This window comes from Piliocolobus tephrosceles, unplaced genomic scaffold (assembly GCF_002776525.5).
Source record: "Piliocolobus tephrosceles isolate RC106 unplaced genomic scaffold, ASM277652v3 unscaffolded_20, whole genome shotgun sequence".
Taxonomy (NCBI): domain Eukaryota; kingdom Metazoa; phylum Chordata; class Mammalia; order Primates; family Cercopithecidae; genus Piliocolobus; species Piliocolobus tephrosceles.
Window position 1 is genome coordinate 2,260,667 of NW_022302087.1, and position 13,046 is coordinate 2,273,712.

A 13,046-nucleotide genomic window follows, 5' to 3' on the forward strand; every position below is an offset into this window, starting at 1 on the left:
AGGCTGGAGTGCAGTGGCCGGATCTCAGCTCACTGCAAGCTCCGCCTTCCGGGTTTACGCCATTCTCCTGCCTCAGCCTCCCGAGTAGCTGGGACTACAGGCGCCCGCCTCGTCGCCCGGCTAGTTTTTTGTATTTTTAAGTAGAGACAGGGTTTCACCGTGTTAGCCAGGATGGTCTCGATCTCCTGACCTCGTGATCCGCCCGTCTCGGCCTCCCAAAGTGCTGGGATTACAGGCTTGAGCCACCGCGCCCGGCCGGAACATACTTTCTATACAACAGGCAAGTGAAAAAAATCATCAAGGTAAATAAAAAGTATATAATCTAAGTTCTCTCTACATACAATACAGATGCTAAAATGGAATTCAGCCCAGGCATTAAGAGATTGCAAGGAAGTACCAGAGCATAGGCAGTATCTACAAAGGAGATAGCTTGATCTCACTTCAAGGGTATAAAACAGTCCAGAGAAAGGTTTTTAAAGGTTTTTGAGGAAAATTTATTTAGTAGGACCCCCCCAGGTCAATAACACGAGTATGTTAGGAAACCATTGAACTGTGGTTGTATCCTGCAATTTGAGGATGACAACAGTGAGTGAGTGAGTCATGAGTGAGAAGCCTAAAGAAGCAAACAGTGGCAGCAAGAGTGCACACTTTGGAAGTATCTGCCTTCATAGAATTTGTTGGGACAAAGTATGCTAGGGTGTTTTCCATAGGTCAGGTATGGAGCACTGTGAGAGGAAGCTGGCATAGATCTGTGTTAGATCTTATCCTGCAGGGCCACTGGAAGATGTGAAGAAAACTCAAAGCTGCAGGTAGACCTAGAGCACTTGTTCTCAACCAGGAGAATCTCTATTCAGGGGACATTTCACAATGTCTGGAGACATTTTGGTGAGTTAGAGAATACAGAATGCGTAGTGCTGTTGCCATCTATTGCTTAGAGACCAGGGAGGCTGCTAAGTATTCAACAATGCACAGGACAGGCCTGAACAAGAAAGAATTGCCTCGTCTAAAAATGGCAATTGTGCAGATTTTAAGAAATTCTTTTTTTCTTTCTTTTTTTTTTTTTTTGAGACAGAGTCTCTCTCTGTTACCCAGGCTGGAGTGCAAAATGGCATGATCTCGGCCCACTGCAACCTCCACCTCCTGGGTTCAAGCAATTCTCCTGCCTCAGTCTCCTGAGTAGCTGGGATTACAGGCACCCACCACCATGCCTGGCTAATTTTTGTATTTTTAGTAGAGACGGGGTTTCACCATATTGGCCAGGCCGGTCTATGAACTCCTGACCTCGTGATCCACCCACCTCAGCCTCCCAAAGTGCTGGGATTACAGGCATGAGCCACCGCGCCCGGCCGCAGATTTTAAGAAATTCTAAGCAGGAAAGGGAACGGCTGGAATCAAGATGCATGATTCATGCCTACAGAATTGCAGGAGAGAGCGTCTACCCCTGCCAGGCCAGGGAGCACTGAAATTAGCTAACCAGGACAGTACTTGCCATGTGAGAACTTTCCTGCTTCCCTTTCTCTCCTTCTGCTCCCACACAGGGAGTGCTCAGATACTGCCATTAGGAAACTGGGGAAGGAAGGATGAATGAGTAAATGAGGAAGGAAAGAAGAAGAAGAAGAAAAAAAAAAGCTTCCTGCCTATCCCCTGATCCTGCTGCTTCTAATAAAAAAGGAAGGAAAACAGAGCAAGCTGATGATTCCCTCCAAAAATACCCCCTCAGTGCTCCTGCACTTTCCAATCAGTATTTCACTTGCACTTATATGACCTGAAGATTGGTGATGAACAAATAAAGATCTCACAGTTATTTGCTATGACTTTTTATGTGGTCTAATATCACTTCAGAACATGGGGATACTTGATACCTGGCCAAATTTTCTAGGCTTTTGAAGCCTCTGACCAAACACTGAGAAATCCTTAAAATCTTCTTCAAATGTGATGCTATATGTATGTAACAGTTACTTTAAATATTGTCCTATATTTAACCATGAGATCCGTGAGACCTAAATTTGCTAAAGCCAAGACTGGTGTTTTACCACCACTTATTATGATTAATCCTGGACTTAACGTTGGTAATGCTTGGGAAGCAGCAAGAGAGAGAGAGAGAGTCATATTTATAATTGTGTCCTCTAATTGAAATACATTGCTAGAAGTTTTTCTAAAGATTCCTTCATGTTCAATTAAGAGAGTTATGTTCAAATTCCCAAATGAATAATCCTCTTTCATTTTATTATGAAGTTCTATATCAAGTCTGGGTCATTTAATTTAATCACCTTGGGGTTAGGGGAGGTTAGCTACATCTTTCCTCTAGGAAGGCTGGAAATGTCATTTGCCCCCCTGGTCTCTGGCAGAATGTGGGAGAAATTCAGCGCCCTTCGAAGGCGTATCTATCTGTCTCCCCAGTCAATCATTCTACAAAAAGGCACAAAGAACCAGGGGTGCCAGCGGTGGAAGCCGGAGAGGAAGCTTGAGACTCTTACAGCGTTGTGGTCATCCTTTTACTTTCATCCATAAGACCCAAATGAACCCGTCTGAAATTGAGAGCGATGTCTGTTTTCTGGGTCTGGAATTCTTATGACCATGACCACTACAATATTTTCTCCAATGGGCTCATTGCATCTGTTGTGATCTAATATGTTGAATGGATCCCTTTATCCCTTTATACTGTATAAAATAGGATTTCAGTCTTTATTCAGTTCATTTAATTTTCAAGTCCATTACCCAGAACTGACATACAATCTTTTCTTTTTATTTACTTTTAACAACTGGTACAGGTTGGATAGCAACTGACATTAACACATCCCCAAATTCTGTCACATTGGAGCAGAAATGTTGCGAAATGTATTTGCTTCCAGAAAAGTTGATCTCTTTGATTTAATGTCTTTTTGCAGGCGATACAAGCCCTCAATGGCCAGCAAACCCTGAGTCCTGAAGAATTCACCAACTTGGTGTTCCATAAGATCGATATCAACAATGATGGTAATGGGGCTACTCTCTTCTGGATCACTTTTCTTACAAAATGGGAGATGGTGGTAGTGGGGAGTGTCATTTAGACAAAAGCAGGAACCATGCAAGAGAACCCTAGTTGTGACTTGGGCTTCATAACTGGACCAATCCAATGTTCTCAGTATGATTCAACTGAGTAAATATTTATTGACCATATTTATTTCCAGTGTGTGATGCTTGACACGTTGGGATATATAAAGAGTAAAGGTGAGACGAGGAAATAAATCGGAAGAATATAGGATAAAGTACCTTCTGCTGTTTGCCCTGAGACACATTCTATTAATCAGTTCCTCTCCACTGGAGGTTTTCCATCAGCATATAAATCAACTCAAGTTTTCCCTACTGTCAAAAACTTTCCTTCAATTATTCTACCTTCTTCTACTGTCAGACTTTTTTCTTCCTTTGGACTAAACATTTCTGGAGAAGAGTCCACACTTGCCTCCATTTCTGCTTTTTCTACCTTTTCTATCTACATTTCTGCTCTTTCTGATTATTTCTCCATCTGCTCTTTCTACTCTGTAATCTGGGTTCCTGTTTAGCTCAGAGGAGGTGCCTTTCTTCTTCAGAGGTAGGAGTGAAGAGGGAAGACACAGCGCAAGAGAAATGAGTTCTACCATATAGCTTTGATATCAGCAAACAGGTAGGTGAACATAATGACTTGAGATTGAGGCAGAAGATCTAGGAACGGTCCTTGAAAAACAGAAAATTTGACATTGTTAAAAATATAAGATATCAGTAAAACGTTTAAAAAAATGGAAAAGAGGCATTGGCATGCCAGTCACAGTTGTCATCATTCCAAAACTCCTTCCAAAGGCATCAACCTGCCCACCATGCGTCACTTCTTCTGGTGGACACGAGAGGGCAGTAGAGACGCATGTTCCCATGTTGAGTGTGGCAGGTTGTTCTAGTAAAATGTGGCAGCTCAGCGTGGCAGGATGGAATGGTGAGTCCAGGGGGAAGTCAAATGCAGCCACTGCTGCGAACAAGCCAAATGACAGGACAAGAGTATACTGCTCAAGAAAGCAATTTGAAGATGCATCAGTTGCATCAATCTTCTTCTCTTAAGGACCTCAGTCTAGATCTGCCTCTCCTGAATCTCAATTCAGTATGCTCACTTACTAGTATACGACATCAAATAATGAAACATACCAGTACATGTGAAAGCTTGTAAGAAACAGAGTCAGACTACCCAGAGTAGATAAGGTGGCTAAGTGCAGCTAGGAAAGGACCAGAGAAATGGAGAGTGGAGGGTCTGGTGAGGACAATGAAGACTTTATTTGGAATATGCAACTGAAAATGGTGGTCATCAAACTGGAGAAATGCTGTAGATTTTATTCTGTTTCACTTTGTTTTTAATCTTAGAGGTGCTGCAGGATGGCAGGGATTGGAGTAGAGCAAATAATCCATTTCAGCCTGGGGCTGAAAGCACTGATGTAGAAGAATGAGTACTCTGGAAGTAGATGGGACATCACAGTTTTAAGACCTGGTTTATACAGTGACTTTCAAAAGGGCAGGTCAAGAATGTTTGATAATATCCATGAACACTGTTTCTAGTGCTAGGAGTGAGGGAAATAGGAAAGTGACCTTCCTTGGAGAAGTACGAAGATTTTGGTATTCTTAGGAAAAAACTAAGATTCTATTAGTTTGAGGACACAGATAATGTATTCCGGAAAATGTGAATATAATTCAAGACTTTTTGTTTACTATCCAAGAAGATTCTCCAAGGGCAAAGTATAATGAATCAATAAAATGGGGACTGTGATTAGAAAGGGACTTGAAATAGAAAGGGCTTGGTTAAAAGTGATGTGAATTCAGAAAAGAGAAATTGTGCCTGGGCAATAGCTGAGGTCACCTGAAGTTAGAGAGATGGGCTCTTTGACCTACAAGAATAAGTCAATGACAGGAAAAAGGGGATGAATTATGGTTTCTAGAATAGTTTATAAAACTAAATACACTAATTGTTTCCTCTCATAAAAATTATTATTATTATTATTATTAGGAAAATAATATTATCCTAAAATAATACCCTAGCTCTGTCACCCAGGCTGGAGTGCAGTGGTGTGATCTCAGCTCACTGCAACCTTGGCCTCTTGGGTTCAAGCGATTCTTCTGCCTCAGCCTCCTACAAGTAGCTGGGACTACAGGCGCCTGCCAAAAAAAAGTAATTTTTGTACTTTCAGGAGGGACGGGGTTTCACCATATTGGCCAGGCTGATCTCGAACTCCTGACCTTGTGATCCGCCCGCCTCAGCCTCCCAAAGTGCTGGGATTATAGGTGTGAGCCACCATGCCCAGCCCCAAAAACTTATATTTTAATTAAAAAAATTATACACACATCCACATCCATATATACTTCGGAGTAACTATGAATCACTATTTCTTAGCAAATGCATATACAGAACTAAAACTGATAGAACTTGCTTTTGTATAAAAAATTATTGACAGCTGTTACATCGTTTCATCAAGAGACAGCTGGATCGTTCCATACATCAAGAAAAAGATGCTAACAAATGTACTGGTGGAGAGAGACAGCCCAGTGTAACCAAAGACAAGGAAGAAAAAGTAATGAAGACATACAACGTTGATATTTGCAGAAGTACAAAAGGATTTGGCCAGTATTTGACAGAGAAGAATAATATGAAGTGCTTCATTTACAAATAAAGGGGGAGTTAGCACCACAGAGGAGAATGTCTATTCACATTTGTAAAAGCTCAACTCTGTATACCTCAAATATAATTTTTTACTGTTCATTATCATTTTTATCAAAACATCAGTATTGATAGAAATACAGATGCTCAATTAAGTATACCAAAATGCAGTTGACTATACGCCAACATATATATGTATGTATATATTTTATTTCTCAAAATAAAAAACAAGCACATCACTGTGCCGATAATCTTATGAATATTGAAACCAAAAGTAAAGATGATCACAGCCCACAAATATACAACAAAAAGACTTTAGGTACATATATGAAAATCCCAATTTGATTGTAAATGGTTTGCAAAAGAATGGTCAACATCACATCTGTTGTGACAGAAAAATACACAACAGTTGTGAAGTATTCTAAGCGTAATTCTTATAATAGTAAATCAAAGTTAGAAGGTTAAGCAAAATAAAGGTACAGGATTAATGCTAGATTTATAACAAGATGAAGAGCTATGAGGTCCATGAAAGCAAGAACCATTTCCGTTTTGTGTACTTTGATGTTTCCTATGCTGGCACACAGTAGGTGCTCTATAAATCACTGTGAAATGAAAGAGCGTCTGCTAAGAAGATGTCATATAAGGAATAAAGAAAAGATTCAATCAAGAAACAAGCACAATATGCAATTCTATCTATAGGAAGAAAAGTATCTAGAATTTTTTTTTTGAAATTAACAAATATATGCATATATGTTAAAAACTTCATAAAATATAAACCTTGATCAGTTAGCAGGAGTTAATTTCCTATGGGAAGTCAGACCAGGTGCCAGAAAGAAGTTAAAGGGGAATTTGTTTCTTTTCATTACATTTCTGTATTGTTCAATTTTTTTAATCATGAGGACATATTATTGTTATAATTTAACAAATTAATTTTATTTGTATATTACGAACAAAAGCATCAGGAAAGAGCTTGAAGAGACAGAGGCAGAAAATTGAAGCTAAACATTCAATATTATTGAAAAATGAAAACAGAGGAGACAAGACAATTCAGGCAAAATGATGAAGTGTGGAATTCTGCAGGCTTTACCACCAGAAGAACAGCAATCCGTGTTCTACCATGCTCTGGTTAGGCATCATTCTTGACATGATTTAGGGAGATTTATGGATATTCACAACATCAAGTGCAGAAAGTGCCTCAGTAAGTTTCACATAGAGCCAAATAAGGCACAGGGATAAGGGAGACTTAAGTGGCTCGTAATAACAAATGGTGAAGGTGAAAAGAGGCCAAAGAGGAAATGAACAGGGTGATTATTATTATTATTTATTATTATTATTATTATTGAGACAGAGTCTCTCTCTGTCACCAGGCTGGAGTGCAGTGGCACCACTCGGCTCACTGAAACCTCCGCCTCCCGGGTTCAAGTGATTCTCCCACCTCAGCCTTCCCAGTAGCTGGGATTACAGGCGCCCGCCACCATGCCCGGCTAATTTTTGTATTTTCAGTAGAGACAGGGTTTCACCATGTTAGTCAGGCTGGTCTCAGTCTCCTGACCTCAGGCGATCCTCCTGCCTCGGTCCCCCAAAGTGCAGGGATTACAGGCGTGAGCCTCCGTGCCCGGCCAAGAAGGGTGATTATTGAGCAGATATTTTGGGTAAAAAAAAAAAAAAAAGCAAGGGCAGGACATAAAGAAATTTTATTGATTAACTAAAAAGAAAGACCAGTGCTTTAGACTAGAACTTTGTGAAAAGCCATGAGGGTCACATTGAATCAAACTGGGAAACTGAGAATTACCAGGAGATAAGAGGGAATTGAGTTTCCACGTAAAGGAAAAGAAACTACTGCATGCTAAAGGTCTCCTGTAAAATGTCGCTAAATGCTTCTAGTGCCACCGTGCTAATAAACACAATACTGTGTCATTCAAAATCTTCACCAGCATCCTCCCTTGAAAATTTGGTTATTCTCATCTCCCGAATCTTCCCCACCCTATCTTTGCTAATGTTCCAGCCCCAGCTCAATGTTTTATGAAGTTATAATGAAAAGAATTTAAAATTAAAAAAAATCCTCTACACAGGCTGATTTCTTTTAAAACCAGGATGACTTCTTCTTCTTCTTTTTTTAAATTATACTTTAAGTTCTAGGGTACATGTGCACAACGTGCAGGTTTGTTACATGTGTACACATGTGCCATGTCGGTGTGCTGCACCAGTTAACTCGTCATTTCCATTAGGTATATCTCCTAATGCTATCCCTCCTCCCTTCCCCCATCCCATGACAGGCCCTGGTGCGTGATGTTACCCGCACTGTGTCCAAGTATTCTCATCGTTCAATTCCCACCTATGGGTGAGAACATGCGGTGTTTGGTTTTCTGTCCTTGCTCATAATGATGGTTTCCAGCTTCACCCGTGTCCCTACAAAGTACATGAGCTCATCCTTTTTTACAACTGCATAGTATTCCATTATGTATATGTGCCTCATCTTCTTAGTCCAGTCTGTCATTGATGGACATTTGGTTTGGTTCCAAGTCTTTGCTATTGTGAATAGTGCCGCAATAAACATACATGTGCATGTGTCTTTATAGCAGCATGATTTATAATCCTTTGGGTATATACCCAGGAATGGGATAGCTGGGTCAAATGATATTTCTGGTTCTAGATCCTTGAGGAATTGCCACACTGTCTTCCACAATGGTTGAACTAGTTTACAATCCCACCAACAGTGTAAAAGTGTTCCTATTTCTCCACATCCTCTCCAGCACCTGTTGTTTCCTAATTTTTAATGATCGCCATTCTAACTGGTGTGAGATGGTATCTCATTGTGGTTTTGATTTGCATTTCCCTGATGGCCAGTGATAAGCATTTTTTCATGTGTCTGTTGGCTGCATAAATGTCTTCTTTTGAGAAGTGTCTGTTCATATCCTTCGCCCACTTTTTGTTGGGGTTGTTTGATTATTTCTTGTAAATTTGTTTAAGTTCTTTGTAGAGTCTGGATATTAGCCCTTTGTCAGATGGGTAGATTGTAAAAATTTTCTCCCATTCTGTAGGTTGCCTATTCACTCTGATGGTAGTTTCTTTTGCTGTGCAGAAGCTCTTTAGTTTAATTAGATCCCATTTGTCAATTTTGGCTTTTGTTGCCATTGCTTTTGGTGTTTTAGTCATGAAGTCCTTGCCCATGCCTATGGCCTGAATGGTACTACCTAGGTTTTCTTCTAGGGTTTTTATGGTATTAGGTCTAACATTTAAGTCTTTAATCCATCTTGAACTAATTTTTGTATAAGGTGTAGGGAAGGGATCCAGTTTAGACCAGAAATACTGATGTAGGCATGCACTGTAAATTCTGCTTTTGTTTTTTTTGGTGGGGGTTTCGGGGGTGAGGAGAATGTTTTTTAATAAAAGATTATTTAAGATATAAATGGGAAGAAATGCATGATTTAGGAATATCAGCAGGATAACTGGATTGCAAAAACAGGACTAAGTAAAATATTCCTGGGTAGCTATTCTATTACTAATGAAACTCCTGAAATTGGTAGTGAGTGATGAAAGAGCACCAGTGATACTGACCTTCAGGGTCCCCAGACATACAGAGTGCAGCCACCAATACAACAAACAGCACTAAACAAAGTAGATTCCAAGACCATATATTTCAGCTTATAAAAATAAAATCATGAAGTTTCCGAATAATGTCCTACAAAAATTGAAATGTGTGGGGTGGGCGCAGTGGCTCATGCCTTTAATCCCAGCACTTTGGGAGGGCAAAGCGGGCAGATCACGAGGTCAGGAGATCGAGACCATCCTGGGTAACACGGTGAAACCCCATCTCTACTAAAAATACAAAAAACTAGCAGGGCGTGGTGGTGGGCGCCTGTAATCCCAGCTACTCGGGAGGCTGAGGCAGGAGAATGGCGTGAACCCAGGAGGCAGAGCTTGCAGTGAGCCAAGATCGTGCCACTGCACTCCAGCCTGGGCAACAGAGCGAGACCCTATCTCAAAAAAAAAAAAAAAAAACCCAAAAATTGAAATGTGTCTGTATATATAAAACAAAGTAATAAAAACTCAGTGATGACTTTAGATTCCTTCTAAGTCCCATGATCTCCCTGCGCTATCATCTCTCACAGGCATTGGCTTTTTGCTGGTAGAATCTTTGTCTTTGTCTCTTTTTTTTGAGATGGAATCTCGCTCTGTTGCCCAGGCTGGAGTGCAATGGCCTGATGTTGGCCCACTGCAACCTCGCCTCCCGAGTAGCTGGAACTACAGGTGCCCACCACCACGCTCGGCTAATTTTTTTATTTTTAATAGAGATGGGGTTCCATATGTTGGCCCAACTGGTCTGGAACTCCTGACCTCGTGATCCGCCCGCCTTGGCCTCCCAAAGTGCTGGGATTATAGGCGTGAGCCACCGTGCCCGGCCTTGCTGGTAGACTCTTTAGTGGGAAGTTTCTGGACCTCCACAGGTGACTCTTTCCAGGGAAATACAGAAAGCGTTCTTTTAATTTATTGGGGCCTAAATCCACAGTCACATTAAAGCAGAATAGGAAGCAATGTTAAAGAACATGAGATAAAGGAAGGCAATTAGTCAGTGTGTGCCTTCTGAGCTCCTACCATATTCATAGCACTGTAGTCGGCTATAGTGGTGGTAGCTGTGTGGTAATAGAAATGGTAATTGTGGTTAGGGCTTAATAAATGTGATGAATAAATGAATGAATGTTGACTGCTAGAGGGAAACAGTGAAGAAAATTTCAGAAGAAGTAGTTTATAGTAAACATGTTACTAAAGGTAAAGTTTGATGATTTGCAACAGAGATTTTTATTTATGGTAAGTGGTTAGGTAACATGAAAAAGTTAATATGCAGAGTTCACAAGTGTTTTGAAGAAAGTGGAAAAACAGCAGTGAATACTTCCATCTTTTCTCTCTTTTCCATGTCAGTAACCTGCATTGCCTTTCAACTGAGACCACCACTATATCCCGGTTCTTTCAGATGCTGCCTCTTCTGTAGCCAGTAGTTAGAGCAGAGAAGTTTTATAACTAAACAGTGAAAACTGTCTCCAGTTCCACTTCTACTTCTCTCTTGGTCATGCTGAGCCCTGATAAATTTGAAAAGTCTTTGGGGTTGGGAATTTACCAGCTGTGATTTTCTTTTGCAAAGGGCAGTTATTCTGTGATTGTTTGAGGTTCCCTGCCCCGTTGCCACTGACCCATGGGACTCTCCCCAGCCACGCATGTGCCACTTTTTAAAATTTGCAATCTTCTCTACTCTCTATGGTTTCTTCCACGATTGGACCTTTTCTGTGACACACATGGGGCCCTACTCCTGACTGCGGTTAACTGAGGGTTTTCACAGACCTTTCTTTGGCATAAGCATAACGTAAGGAACACAGATTAGATTTTTCTCTTAAAAAATGCATTTTAGCATTTTGCTTTGAAACCAAAAAGGAGGTGTCTTATGAATATATGATGATTCATGCTTTTTGACATTTGAATCGATGTTATGGTATTTTAGATATTTTCTTTTCCATTAAAAAGTACAGGTACAGCGTAACACCTGACTCAGTCCCTGCTGACTTCCTTCCTTGAATGCACTTTCTCCAGTTCCTGAATGCACTCGACCTGTCTTTGGCTGATCTACCCATCCACAAGCCTCCCCTGGGTACAGTCTCTTTGAGATCAGTAACTGCATCTGTAACCTTCAACTTGAACACACTCATAATCCCAACCCAAATGATGTATATCAACAGAGAATTCCACCTCCCCAAAAAATGTTTAAAAGTCATCTTGTGGGATGAAGGTAGTGGAAAAACATGGCAGCCAGGACACATGGATATAAGGCGATAAATTTATAGCACTGGGCTGGCCAGCACAGACCTAAGACATAAGTCAAGACGATAAGATTAGGACTCAAAAACCAGAAAAAGAGAAGAGAAATAATGACCAATAATAACTTGTGGAATGAACACATGTTGAAGCTTTCTCATAGCTTTGGACAGTCCCAAGAATTATTTCTTCAGAGAGAATAATATTGAAAATAGCCTTGTGAGTAGTCATTTTGTCTGGCTCTTAAAAATCTCCAATCTATCATGCTCCTAAGACTTAGTCATATCTTCGAGATTAAAAGTCCAAAAACCAATACTGTGCAGAGATGTAATTGTATATGTGCTCTTATTTCATCTGGGCCATTACCTGATGTTTTCAACTAAACATAAAAATAGGTTTATTATCTTTATTTTCATTGGCAACCCCACCACTGAATGCTTTTTTTTTTTTTTTTTTAAATGAAGATCTTCAAAGATCTTAGAGTCTGGTTGAGGGGAAAGGATATCAAAAGAATATCAAACAACATACCAGTGAGTATATCATTTGTGCCAGTGAGTGGTATAGACAAAGCCTCTTCTTAACTGGTTTTCTTTGTGTGTGTTTTTTTTTGTTATTTTCCAGGAGAATTGACTTTAGAAGAATTTATCAATGGCATATCAAAAGATCAGGACCTCCTGGAGATTGTTTACAAGAGCTTCGACCTCTCCAATGTGCTAAGAGTAATCTGTAATGGCAAGCAGCCAGACACGGAGATAGACTCCTCCAAATCTCCTGACAAGGCTGGCCTAGGGAAGGTGAAAATGAAGTCGCTGTGAGAATACCTTTCCCAGCTATCAATGAGCACATTTCAGTAGAGAAGAAATAGAATCTTCCCCATGTACATGCTGTTGATTTCAGGTCTTTGTTATAATTCATATAGTCTTGTGAATATAGCACTTATTTTAATCCAATAGAGACTTCCATAAAGATCCTAAACAGATACATTGTTGCTTTTCTGTGCTCTCTCTGCGGATTAAAACATAATGATTACACTGAAGGATTGTCTCCGTACCTATCCATTCAAAATAGAACTCTCATATGTGTTTCCTTGTGCACTTAATCTACACCTTGAAATAGAACTGGATTATCAGTTGGAAAGTGTTTCCACAATTTAGCATTCTCAGATTAAACATGCATGTGGTAAATGTGTTTGCTGCCTCTTTGCTCTTGTTACATCTGTATATTATAAATGACTGAGTTCTGGTTTATTTGAGAAACTTTTTTTTCTGCACCTATTTCTCATTGGTGAATGCTGTCTTGCATTAGTAATGATGCTCTGCTTCAAAAGAAAAATCTTAAGCTATGTAGTAAGAGGAGAAAACTTCAGGCTGGGCAGTGAGAATGTTTTCATATGATTCGTTATAAATTTGCATCCAGTTGTGCATGAAAATGCGATGTATCATCTGTAATTATTATGCCAGTTGGCGGTTTGATCAGAACAGCAGTCAGCCAGGCTATGCAACAACAAGCATTTGACATTTTAAACAGTCCTGACATTATAGCTCTGACATTTCATTTTTTATATCCTTTCCAGAAAATGAAATGATGAATG

At 40.1% G+C, this 13,046-nt stretch overlaps 1 protein-coding gene across 2 annotated transcripts in view; it reads left to right on the forward strand.

Annotated features, from left to right (window-relative positions):
* Positions 1 to 12,639, forward strand: part of GUCA1C (guanylate cyclase activator 1C) — a 48,564-nt gene extending 35,925 nt beyond the window's left edge. The window contains exons 3-5 of one of the 2 annotated variants that reach the window (XM_026456810.1): positions 2,889 to 3,016; positions 5,191 to 5,193; positions 12,080 to 12,639. In XM_026456810.1, coding sequence (XP_026312595.1) covers positions 2,889 to 3,016; positions 5,191 to 5,193; positions 12,080 to 12,185 — 237 coding nt within the window. In that variant the 3' untranslated portion in view covers positions 12,186 to 12,639. Of the gene's footprint in view, positions 1 to 2,888; positions 3,017 to 5,190; positions 5,194 to 12,076 lie in introns of both variants that reach the window. The other variant, XM_026456808.1, reaches the window with a different exon arrangement.
* The last annotated feature ends 407 nt before the right edge of the window (positions 12,640 to 13,046 follow it).